Genomic DNA, 13,643 nt, shown 5'->3' on the forward strand with positions numbered 1-13,643 from the left:
TAAATCCAAAAGGATTTAGTTATATTTAGGTTGTATTTGATTATGCTTCATTAATAAAATTATAAAAATTTTCTTTTCAAATTAGTGGAAATATGAAGATGAAGAACTAAAATGGAAAGACAAACCCAGGTGCAAACAGAAGAACAAACACCTTCATACTCCCCCTGAAGAAAAAAATGTCTTAGACCCAGGTCCATTTTATTAATAAGTTTCTATAATCTGGTGACATTACAGGTAGCTTTTACAGTTATATTTCATACTAAAGACAAATAGTTGGCTTAGGGAGAAGAAAGCCGAGTAACTTACATACTTTATGTCACACACTGTATTTCAATAGTTTAAAACAATCGTTTACACTTCCTGGATTTCAGCATCAATGTATATGAAATTAGTAAGGATTAAACACATATATTGACAGGTGGCTCATTTGGGAATGTGAAGACTTTAAGCTTCCAGAACTCGTTAAGCCAAAGGTGGTTCTGGATTCTTCAGTCCTAACCTGGCACTTCTTATTTTTGGCTTTTCACAAACCATGAGCTAAACCCTAATTAAAATTAAAGTTGCTAAAGATTAAGTGGTAACAAAAAGTTATTAAAGCTGTCTTTAACTCCTGTCTTAGTGCTTCCTAAAATGTAGATATGCTTTCCACAGAATCCCACCTTGGTTGCTTCGAGCACCCACATGTGCAGTTTATGCATCGATGCATAATAAATATTTGTGTCCTATGTTTACATAGAATAAATGCTCAACCAAACTCAGTCCATTGGAGCAGCTGAGGTTACAGGCTTCAGCTTGGGACCACAGGGCAGAATTGACTATAGCTAGGAAGTAGAAAATATAAAAGAATATGACAGCAGAAAATCACTGGAGCCAACATGCAAAAGTCATTAAAAAAAATGCAAGCTAGGACTTACTTAGCAGTTACTAAAGGGATATTCTGAAAGAGGTTTTCTTGTAACCACCTGTATCTGGTTTAATACACAAACTGATAGAAGCTCATCCTTCATTGTATTTTTGGTTTCCAAAATACATCAACACAGCTATGTATACCAGAAGGCTTCCAGCTTCATAATTAGCTTCTAGGTAAAAGTACTATTTAGGAAGAAAACTCCCAATTCCTCAACAAAGGAAAGAATTTAATCCTCTTTCTTTGTGGTAAAATGCTGGGCACAATAAACATGTGGCTTTTGCAATTCTAACTAAAACTAAAAAGCTCATGTTACTTAGTATAATAAACTCACTTATACATTGTAAAGTGCACCAAACATTAAGGCAACCATTTCTCTAAGGGTCAATAAAGCTTGTTCATACTGCGTCCTTAGTATTCAATGCCATTTCTCACTAGCAGCAATTCCTATTCCCACTAAAACGCCAACTCAAATGTGACATCATCAAATAAAATATTAGAAAAAAGACTAATTTTAGAAGGACAAATCAATGTTATACAGTCCTGAAAACCAAATAGGCTACATAAATAAACTTATTCAAGCCTCACATAAGCAACATCCCCTGGCTTTAACTTTTATGAAGCCATTTTCAGATATTTCAGAAATAGGAGGCAAGGTTTTAAGTGCTTCTGTGTGTATACAAGAACTCAACTCTCTGTGGACACTAAGCATATGCTCAGGCGCCTCTCAGCAGCAGGAGTGTGGAAGCGGGGAAAGGCTTTCTGATTTACTAAATCAGAATGAAACAGTACTGACAAGTGTTCATGTGTTTCAAACTCATCCCTGTAGAAACGATTCGAACTACAAAATGTAGTCATCACTACAGAATCAAGGTTGGGGAGTCAGGCATGCATGGGAGAAGAAAAACAAAAGCATAAATCACTAATTTCCATAAGGTTCATGTAGAATAGTGAACCAACAATTTCAGGTGTTACATCTCCTAATTCTGAGTTGCTGAAACCTGAACTCCCTGGGAAAGAATGTTATAACAATCACGTGCAAAGGAATGGATCTGCTTATGAATCTATGTTTTATTGTAAAAATATTACTCAGAAACATGTATACACGTCAGTGAGATATTAGTACTGTATTAAATTTTACATTTTGATCACCAATTAGAGAAGTTAGTTTCATGAATAGATGCATTTTGTAAAGCTGAGATTCTTATAACCCTAGAAGCAAGTGTTACTTCCCTCATCAGGTATCCAACTATTTCAAACATCAAGGGCTTGAAGCAAATATCTGCTGGAAATTTTATAATTAAAAATAAATCACCAATGAAGAGAGGCAGCATCTCATAAATATTGTGTTTTTGTTCAACTAATAGTTCAATTTTATTTGCTTACAGATTTTATTAGTTTGAGGCCAATTTTGTTAAAAATTATTTATCATTTTGAAGTCTTAAAATATCACTTTGTCAATTTTAGATTTTCACTTTTCTGGTTAAGGCTACTTCAGATATAAAAGGTATCAAACTGCCCAAAAATACTTTGGAGCTGTTGCTACATAAACAGACAGTGTGTCCTTTTAAAGGATCGTCTGCATTTTGACTTACATTAGCTGATCAAATATTAATTTTAAAAAAATTATCAAAAGTTAGGTATTGCATTAATAAAAGAATCCATCTCAAAATGTGAATCATGAACCTTGACAGTGATTCAAAGTAACTATTTTAATATGCATGTTTGAATGTAAAAATGTTTGCTATATGTGGTTAATGTTCTATTATTTAAGAAATATGATATTTCAAACATTTTATTATGGCATGTGTATTAGTAACTACTGTTTTAAAAATTTAGGTTAAACCAGTAATTCAAAAAAGGCATTAAACCGTTATTAAAAACTAAATTGAAACTTTACTTTTATATGGAAATTTTTCATGTTGTTTGGGCTAATTGTTTTACAAAAAGTTTTTTCTCATTAAAACTATTGAGGTTTTCATATTTCAGTAGCTGAATGATGACTGCGTTTCTTTAGCCAAACAATTCTTTTAACTGGAGACATTCAGTGTAAGGAGTCTTCCTCTTCTGCTCCTGTTGCAGCTTCTTCTGAATCTCAGCAACAAGAATGTGAAATGAGAAACATCAGTACTGTAAATTGAATAAAGGCATTTCTTTCATGGTAAACCTTTTTCTTCACATACAATGAATGAGACATTGGCTTTCCTTATAAAACATATAAAGAACGAATTAGGATATAACCATGCATTATCTCAGTGATACAAATTCAACTCATACCCCAGGAGAAACAGAAATATGGAGAACAAAAGATGTCCCCTGACAGAATAAATCATCCTAAAGATTTAAGGTTTCATAACTGGACACTAATTTCAAAGAAAAATGTAGGCCAATCATCTTACAGAACTGGAGGCATCCTAAGTAAGAGGATGCCTATACTCTTTGATGGGTATTCTCCCTTAATGGCCTACTCACACTAGTAATGCACTCTTAAAAAAAAATACATGTATATAACTCCTCAGTGGAATCCTTCCCTACATAGCTGCTTCCCAGAAACCTTTTAAAAAGGGGGCTAGAGAAACAATAGATGACACCAAAATCTGCCTTTGTTCCCCAAGAAGAAACATCAATACAAAACAGCTGGCAGCATCCTCCTCTGAAATAACAACTGGGAGCCAGCCTTGTGCTGCCTGACTGAAATTTGAAATGACAGCCAGTTGGCTGTAAACTAATGCACCTACAATGAGAGAGATTTAGGAATACCATCTGTCAATCCATAGATGCAGAAACAAAACAAACTACAGAATGAAACAAACTTATTTTAAACCAACAAACAAATGCAGCTGAAATAAAAGTCCATGATATATTTGATTACTGGTATAACCATAGTTAAAGACTTAAAATAAAAGTGACATTTTTCTTATCAATAGTAATGGATTTATAAAAGGTTTCTGTTTCCAAAGATGTTATTGGGGTCCACATATTCCTTGACAGACTTCAGCATCCCAAAGCCGACATCAGAGATACTTTCCTTTAGCCACTGCTTCCGTAACTTGCCCACTGAAAAAACAAAATAAAAAATGCTTCAATATACACTACGATGCTGGAAACCAATCAATCTTGCGACCATGAATGAACAAACACTGTGTGATAAATGCTTTTATTCAAAAATGAGAAATGTTTTGCTTTATTTGATTTATTGAGCCCACCAGACTATCAAGCTCATTAAGCCCAATGTATTCCCAGGGGAAGCCTGTGCTCCACAGTATCTCCTTTCTCTGCAGACTATAAAATGGAGATGGAGGAAGCTTGGACTGAGATTATGGCCCATTTTACAAATAACAAAATGAGAAAAACATGCGTTTCAAAAGAACCCACCTCTGGTCTTCACCAAAACATGCCCAAGTTTCAGAGAAAATAAAATTAACTAAAGAAAACACATCCAGATGATTTTTTCGGGGGGTATACTAGAGCAAAAATGACAAGATATATATATATATATATCCATAAAATATTATGAGAAGAACAAAATTGTTTAAAAAATTGAAAAAATCTGAACTTTGGGCTTAAGAAAAAAAATATGGTTATGAAACTTTCCATTTGCATTTTCTTTCCATGTGACTTTATAATAAATTTGCATGTTCAAATAATGGTTATTTTTATTCCTATTGTTTTTCCAGAATTAGAAATTTTTTTAGTCACTGAATAAATCAAATACCTAAACCATCTTAAATGTAATTATCAGATTTTACACACTGTATGTTTCCCTTCTTGTTTTCTAAGTCCTGCTAATTTATTCTGAGAATAACGAATATAATAGCAGCATCAATTATATTTTAAAAGGCATTCAATGAAAAATATAATCTTTTCTAAGTAGAACTTTTGTATGAAAGGATATGTACTTAATCTAGAAAAGAATTCTGAAACATCAACTTGCTGTGGCATTAAAAGGCAAAGCAAGATGCTGACTTCTCAGTGGAAAAATGGATAAACCTTATTTATGGCTAGATTATTTGTGGTCAGTACTTGTCAAATGTATTATTGCAATAATTGAATTCAAATGGTCATTTTCCACAAATGTTCATTAATGATCTAAGTCATCAACAATGATTTAATTGGCCAAAATGGGAAAGCTTCTTTCATTAAAGCATTCAGCCTGTCATTCTAAAATGCACTCCCATTTATCAGGCTGCAGTGATACACCATAGTATCTGCCTTTCGGAAATCTTAAATACCATTTTAAGCTCAAATCAAACCATCTTTTCTGTCTAGTTTCCCAGGAAACAATCAATTGTCATTAAAATAATAAATAGCATGACATTCTCAGAAAGCAAAATATTCTGCTTGGCTTCTGGAAATAAAAAAGTACTGCTGGTATTAAGATGAGGGAAAATGCTCTACAGCAGGAGGAAAAAATCTTAAATTCAAAAGAAAAATTCTGTTTAAAAGAGTTTTAAAATCAGAAGCTGAACATACAAATTCCTACTCATGCAATCTCTGCCACCTGAAAGATGTCCTACCAGGTCCTTATCCCTGACAACTCATCACAATGCCTCAGCCTGAGTTTTCTCATCTGCAAGGGGATTAGAATCTACAGGATCTTTTCACCTCAAATATCGGATGATTTTAACACTTAAAGTTACAAATCAGTTATTTCCAGATTTGCTCCAGGGTATTAAAAAGAAAACAAACCTACTCTGTGAGTAGTAAAAGTGTCATTATTTAAGCCACCGACACTGAGGCAACTCAGGAGAGTGGGGTGAAAAGCACTCAATGCCAGTCTCCACTGTTATCTGTAATATAGTTTCACTGAATGTGTCCTGTGGTTATGGATGTAATTGTCCTGAAAAGACTGCAAACAACTGCTCCAACAAGATGGAGCACATTAGAACCTCAGCAGGATGCCCAACAGCTAGCTTGTCTGCCTGGTTTTACACCTCTAGTAATAATGCAATTCCACAAGGAACTGAACCAACATCTGAGAAGCCACCCAACAGCCATTGCATATTTAATGAAGTCACTCACCAAGCGCTGGAAAACAGAAGGTGCTTGGAGTGCATCATTAGTTCTGTCAGAAGGATAATTTACACATCTATCTTGTCAAATTTTCTATGGTTTATACTTTTACAATAATCAATCTAACATACATTTGATTAGTGAACTAGAAAGTAGAAAAGAAAGAAAGGCAGTACAGGCAGCATAGCTGTGGCCCCTCGTAACCATATCTGATAAAAGAATTTAATCCCCTGATGATCTGATGGCAGAGGTCTGTGAGCTTCTTCTGTTAGTGATAAGAAAATTTATACTGAAGTCAGAAATCACAATTTATGCAATTAAAGGGATGAGAAATTTTTTTGGTTTTGCTTAACAATTTAAGTCAACTACATTACAGGATAAATGTACAAATGGAAAATAGAGCTTAAGCAGAAATGCTTAAGGAGCATTTATAATAAGAGATTATGGGAAACAGTCTTCATAAAATTCTAGAGAACCTTCTTCTCTGGCTGCCTCAGATGAATTAATAAATTAAAACACAACAATGAAACATCAAAGGCCCTAATCCCAAAGGGGAGATCACACTTGAAAGTAGAAGACTTTCATTTTTTAGAGCTAAACAACAGCTATAATAATGCCATTTGGACAGTCTTTATTTTCATTGCTAGGAATTTTAGAAATTAGCTGGTTAGATTGATCTGGACATATGTAACACATGTGTGTGCATAACTACACAGTAGCTGCTTAAACATTTACAGAATCATTTTCAGAAAAGGTAGAAACAACACTCTGTCCTTTATGCAACATGCCATACTAAAGGGGAGAATGGATGAATGAAAACAGCAAATAATAGATGGTCACGACTATTTCAACATTTCTTGAATGAATAGCTATCCATGAAAAGGCTTGTGTACATTCACACTACATGAAGCTTATTCCTCTTTCTAGACCGAGATTATTTGATGTGTGGGGGTATTCATGACTACTGACTCAAATACATCCCTTTGACTTCTGATTCTCTAGAAGTATAAACCTAGCTTGAGAGCCAACAGTGAGCTAGAAAAAGCCAAGCCCACCACTTCTCAACGTAAGAAAAAGACGCTGTATTCCACAATTCACATTTTTTCTATATATTCAATGTTCAGAGTGCTCAAGTAAGGTATTTAAGAGTCTTAAATATATTTTTAAAGATACAAAAATCATAAGCCAGCCAAATAATAAACAGTCCAGAAAAATAATGGGAAGAAATTCTTTTTCTGCTTAATGAAGAGTGGAGTTCACTTTTTTAAGAATTTCTCATAAATACAGACAGAATAAAATAAATATTTTGTTTTTCCCACATATTAATAATTATACATATTAATAATTATACTTTTGGAACAGAGAAAATAGAAACTTTTGCGGATAATCTTTGAAATCATAGGCTCAACAGTCCCCTCTGGATGTTAACAGCTCCAAGAAAGAATACACTTTGTGTGGAAATCAACAGAAAAGAATGAACTGACCTGTATACAAGGGGGACAGGTAATGGGAGTCGTGTGTGGAATGTGTGGACACGGTGGCCAGTCTAGCCACCAAAAATTATTTGGAAGGGACAAAAGAATTAGCAGAAACTACCAAATAATCTCATCTTAAAAGGGACACATCTAGTGTCTGCTAGTCAGAATTCTTTTCAGCTAAATTAAAAACTTTTGAATTATGGAGTTGATTACAAGGTTGAAAAGATCTATTATACACTTATGTTTAAAATTATGAAATGGGCTGAACTTTTAGAAGATTATTGAAGCCAAAGCCTAGAATCAGAATTTAGCCAGTTAAAAGTACGTAACCATTATTTTAACAACTGTATTTTGAAAGCTCTAGTTTAAGCATCTTTTAACACTATTCTATAGGTCATTGGAGAAGGAAATGGCAACCCAATCCAGTGTTCTTGCCTGGAGAATCCCAGGGATGGGGGAGCCTGGTGGGCTGCCGTCTATGGGGTCGCACAGAGTCGGACACGACTGAAGCGACTTAGCAGCATAGGGCATTTAAAAAAGAAACTCTAGATTCAGCCGCTTGTATGAGTGATCTAAGCACTGACTTTCTATAAGACTTCATTAATCCAACCAATCTACTAGAGGATTATGTAAGGAACTAGTGCTAAAGGGACACCGACCCCTTGTCAGATGAAGCTCTGGCCCCAAGAAACTTTCGGCTTTTTGGAGAATCTGGTGATGTGATGATGAGGATATTTCTTTGGGAGGGAGTGATGTGGGGTAGAAAAGAGGACTTAGTTGTCCATTTGCTTGTACTATAAGGCATTCCTGTGTGTGTATGTGTTGGATTTTGGTACGTGTTGAAAGTAAGTAACAGATCTCCAACTGAGGGATACTAACATCCAGCTTTTAAAGACACATGAGATGAGACTATGACTATCCACGATTCTAATTTAATGCTTATGCTCAGTCATGTCTGACTCTTTGTAACCCCATGGACTATAGCCTACCAAGTTCCTCTGGACTGTAGCCCACCAGGATCCTCTGTCCATGGGATTTTTCAGGCAAGAAAAATGACAAAATGGGCTCTTCATTTAGAAATGGGTTACCATTTCCTCCTCCAGGGAGCTTCCCAACCCAAAGACAGAACCTGCATCTCCTGCAATAGCAGGCTGATTCTCTACCACTGAGCCACCTGGGAAGCCCTGATTTAATGTTTAGTGGATACTTAAAGTCATGTTTGATTTCTTTATTAAAGTCATCTGATTTATTTTTCTACTACTAATGACACTTCTAATATCAAGATGAAAAATTCATAGATACCATGGACTTTTAACAAAGCAATTAAAAAATCTGGTATAAGATTCTTTTCTTATTAAATATTTTTAAATGTCATTTTTCTCTATGCTAAGGTTTTATCTGTGCAGTTTATAGAGCAGCTCTAAGATCTTACAGATCCTTGAATAGGTCTTTAGAGATTATGAAACAGGAAGAAAATCGGAATGACCAAGATGATAGCGGAACACAAGAGCTGGATTCAATCTGTCTTCAGAACACAATCAAGTGTTAATTCTGCTCTGTGTCCCCAGAAGATGGATTGACAAGCTCAAAATGTAAACCAAGTGGCAGTTAGAAAGCAAGTAAGCAGACCAAATAACATGATAAGGGCAGAAAAGGATAGAAACATCACACGTTCCTTGAAGGGTCATGTTTTATTCATTTTTGTAGTCCTGTTCCATAATACAGGGCTTCTCTGGTGGCTGAGACAGTGAAGAATCTGCCTGCAATGTGGAAGACGCAGCTTTGATCCCTGGGTCAGAACGATCCCCTAGAGAAGGGACTCCAGTACTCTTACCTGGAGAATTCCATGGACAGAGGAGCCTGGTGGGCTACAGTCCATGGGGCGGCAAAGAGTTGGACACAACTGAAGGACTAACACTTTCACTTTCCATAATACAGCGTATCCACACAGTAAGAATAAAAAAAAAAAGTCAGTTAAACTATATTGAACCACAGTTACCTATAAGCCATTTTAGATAAAGAGTAGGGATGCAAATATCCAATCTGGATTTCTTTACTTTCCTTTGGTTTTATCTGCCTTGCATTCTCTATATTCTGACATTATTTCTTAGATATACTCAAGAGTTCTTCTATGTTAGCTGCTAAGACAGGAGAAGGAATGTCACAGAACCTCACTCTCTTCCTTCAAATCTCTAGGAGCCTTTGGACTGTATCAACAGTTCTCAATACAGACAATTTTGCAACACAAGGGACATTTAGCAACATCTAGAGACATTTTTTGGAGAAGGCAATGGCACCCCATTCCAGTACTCTTGCCTGGAAAATCCCATGGACAGAGGAGCCTGGTGGGCTACAGTCCATGGGGTCGCTAAGAGTCAGACATGACTGAGCGACTTCACTTTCACTTTTCACTTTCATGCATTGGAGAAGGAAATGGCAACCCACTCCAGTGTTCTTGCCTTGAGAACCCCAGGGACGGGGGAGCCTGGTGGGCTGCCGTCTATGGGGTCACACAGAGTCAGACACGACTGAAGCGACTTAGCAGCAGCAGAGACATTTTTGGTTGTCGTAATTTGGACAATATTACCAGAATCTAGTGGGTAGAGGCCAGGGATGCTGCTAAACATACTACAATGCGTAGGACAGCCCCCACAACGAAGAATTATCTAGCCAAAATGTCAGCAGTGCCAAGGTCAGGAAATTTTGGACCATATATTTCCAAAGGTCCATCTCCCAGGAGCCCAAATAATTTCCATAAAAGCAAACATGTCTTCACTGCTACAATCAACTGAATTAGAAGTAAATGGCTCCTGCTATTGTAAGGTGACCTCGTTTTAAATTTGAGGCTACTGACTAAACTGAGGCTACCAGCTCCAGTATTCTGGCCTGGAGAACTTCATGGACTTAGTCCATGGGGTCACAAAGAGTCGGACACGACTCAGTGATTTTCACTTCACCAAACTGAAAGAAATTCTGGAAAAAGTGGTAGAATAGACAGAAGTTATACTCAGAAAACCTGCCATTAATGACAAATGCTAGTTTATTTTAAAACTTAACTCCTAAAGACCTGAATGTAATTTCTACTGAAAAAAATTTTAAGTCATATTTTTGGGCCATTTTCCCAGCCAATGTGTGAAAATATATATGAAATAAAGCTTCACAGCACTGCTCAATATAATTTTCTGTGATGACAGTAATGTTCTACATCTGCAGTGCTTACCTCAGTGGCTCCTAGCCACACGTGGATATTAAGCACTTGAAAGGTGGCTATTGCAAATGAGGAAATAAATTTTTAATTTTATTTCATTTTAATTTAAATTTAAATAGCCACAAATACTCTAGTGGTTTTTGTGTTAGACAACACAGATTATTAAAAATTAACTTTATCTAAAGTCACTTTTCGGAGAAGGCAATGGCACCCCACTCCAGCACTCTTGCCTGGAAAATCCCATGGATGGAGGAGCCTGGTGGGCCACAGTCCATGGGGTCGCTAAGAGTCGGACACAGCTGAGCGACTTCACTTTCACTTTTCACTTCCTGCATTGGAGAAGGAAATGGCAACCCACTCCAGTGTTCTTGCCTGGAGAATCCCAGGGACAGGGGAGGCTGGTGGGCTGCCATCTCTGGGGTCGCACAGAGTCAGACACAACTGAAGCGACTTAGCAGCAGCAGCAAAGTCACTTTTAACAGATCTTACACTTGAAAATACCTATTAGGATTCATTGCTAATCACCTGATAAAATAGCTACGAAAAGCTAATGAGTCTATAACAATGTAATAATATAGTAGAGGTATTCTGAGATTAACAAACATCTAATACTTAAAAGAGTACTGTGCTGTGTGCTGTATTTAGTCACTCAGTCATGTCCGACCCTTAGCACCCCACGGACTCTAGCCCGCCAGGTTCCTCTGTCCATTGGAATTCTCCAGGCAAGAATACTAGAGTGGGTTGCCATACCCTCCTCCAGGGGATCTTCCCAACCCAGGGATCGAACCCAGGTCTCCTGCACCGCAGGCAGATTCTTTACTTTCTGAACCACCAGGGAAGCCCACTTAAAAGAGTCTTGGTCATAAAACTGCTAGGGAGAAAGAGTTCCTTTAGAGGTCAAAAGAGAAATGGTTATTATCCAAGCTACCTATTCTTTCCTAGTGGCTGAGAAGATACATCTTAAGCTGGAAGCTACTACAGGTATATATATAGCACAAGGTAAGAGGTGACAAACACGATGTTGTCCCTGCCCTCTGCCTGGGACTGCGCCTCTGTAGCTTGCATGGGGAGGAAGATGTGAGGATCAATACATTCTTACAATAGATTTTGTCAGCTCTCAAATCTGTCTGTACTGTGACATGGTTGAAATAGTTAAGTAGTTAAATGTTCAACTACATCATGAAATTAAATTGGCTTTTACAGTCTGGTCTTAGAATCTCACTATTTACAACACTGCTTCAGTGGAAAAATATTACATTCAACTTTTAAGTTTTGTGAGAAAAAGCAAATCACAAGAAAGAAAGAGCAAAACAAACTTCTGCTATCTTATGGTAATCTGATAAAGATTTGATACTGGAAAGGGTATACTCATCTGATAGCTATCAAAAGCCCAAAATCACAACCAGCATATTGACACTGATATAGTCGAGATCCAGAACATTTCCATCCCCACAAGGAGCCCTGTGTTGCCTATTTATAGTCACCCCTGTCCTACAGCAACTCATGGAAACCACTAACGTGTTCTCTATTTCTCTAATTTCAGTATTTCAAAAATGTTATAGAAACACTATCACACAGTATGCAATTTTGGGGGACTGGCTTTGTTTCAGTCAGGGTAATCTCCTGGAGATTCATCCAAGCTGCTGCATGTGTTTATGGTTCATTTTCTCCTACTGCTGAGTCGTACTCCATGGTACACATGTACCATAGTTCGATTAGCCATTTAATCGTGAAGGACATCTGAGCTGATTCGAGTTCGGGACTACCATGAGTAAATCTGCTGTAAATGTACATGTACAGGTTTATGCATGAACTTAAGTTTTCAATTCTGTGGTATAAGCATCCAAGAGCATAACTGTTGGGTTGAATGGTAGTTACAAGTTTGATTTTTATAAGAAACTGCAAACTGTTTTTATGTAATGATGTTACTACCCTACATTCCAAACAGTAATGCATGATTTATCCAGTTTCTTTACATCCTTGCCAGCATTTGACATTGCCACTATTTTCTAATTTTAGCTTTCTGATCAGTGTATAGTGGTTTCTCTTGAGGTTTTAATTTGCATTTCCATAATAGTTATTGTTTCCCTGGTGGCTCAGTGGTAAAGAATCCGTCTGCCAACGCAGGAGATGGGTTTGGTCCTTGGGTCAGGATGATTCCCTGAAGAAGGAAATGGCAACCCATTCTAGTACTCTTGCCTGGAAAATTCCACAGACAGGAGGAGCCTGTCAGGCTCTATTCCATGGGGTTGCAAAGAGTTGGACATGATTTAGCAACTAAACAACAACAATGGTTACTGATGTTGAACATCTATTCATGTAATTATTTGTCATCTGTGCATCCTCTTCAGGGAAATGATTCTTCATGTCTTCTGCCCATTTTCTAATTGAATTGTTTGCATTTTACTATCGAGTTTTGAGAGTTCTTTATATTTTATAGACATAGATCTTTTGCTGGATATGTGGTTTGCACATATGAAAAGCCTAACTTTTCATCCACTTAACAGAGTCCTTCACAGAGCAAACATTTTTAATTTTGACAATATCCAATTTATCAAATTTTCCTTTAATGGACTGTACTTTTCGTGAACAGTCTAAGAACTCTTTGCCGAACTTTAGATCTTGAATATTTTCTCTCTTTTTTTTTTTTTGAATATTTTCTCTTGCTTTTTGTTTTTTCTAGAAGTTTTGTTATTTTATGTTTTACATTTAAGTCTATTATCTATGTTGAGTCAATTTTAGTATAAAGTGTGAGGTTCAGGTCAAGGTTTTTTTTTTAACCTATGAATTTCCATCCAATTGTTCCAGCACTATTTGTTGAAAAAGCTATATACTTCCTTCACTGGTTGCTTTATATCTTTGTCAAAACTGGTCAGACACATTCATGTGGGTCTATTTCTCAGTTCTCTACTTTGTTCTATGGATCAGTACTCCTCCAATACCAGTCTTGATGATTATAAGTCTTGAAATCTGATAAGATTTCCATAATAGTTATTGTTTCCCTGGTGGCTCAGTGGTAAAGAATCCGTCTGCCAAT

At 36.6% G+C, this 13,643-nt stretch overlaps 1 protein-coding gene across 2 annotated transcripts in view; it reads right to left on the reverse strand.

Annotated features, from left to right (window-relative positions):
* Positions 1-1,958: 1,958 nt before the first annotated feature.
* Positions 1,959-13,643, reverse strand: part of AGPS (alkylglycerone phosphate synthase) — a 127,107-nt gene continuing 115,422 nt past the window's right edge. For both annotated transcript variants that reach the window (XM_044933249.2, XM_006054504.4), the window contains one exon: positions 1,959-3,964. In XM_044933249.2, the coding sequence (XP_044789184.2) occupies positions 3,938-3,964 (27 nt within the window). In that variant the 3' untranslated portion in view covers positions 1,959-3,937. The remainder of the gene's footprint in view (positions 3,965-13,643) is intronic.

Source organism: Bubalus bubalis, chromosome 2 (assembly GCF_019923935.1).
Source record: "Bubalus bubalis isolate 160015118507 breed Murrah chromosome 2, NDDB_SH_1, whole genome shotgun sequence".
NCBI lineage: Eukaryota > Metazoa > Chordata > Mammalia > Artiodactyla > Bovidae > Bubalus > Bubalus bubalis.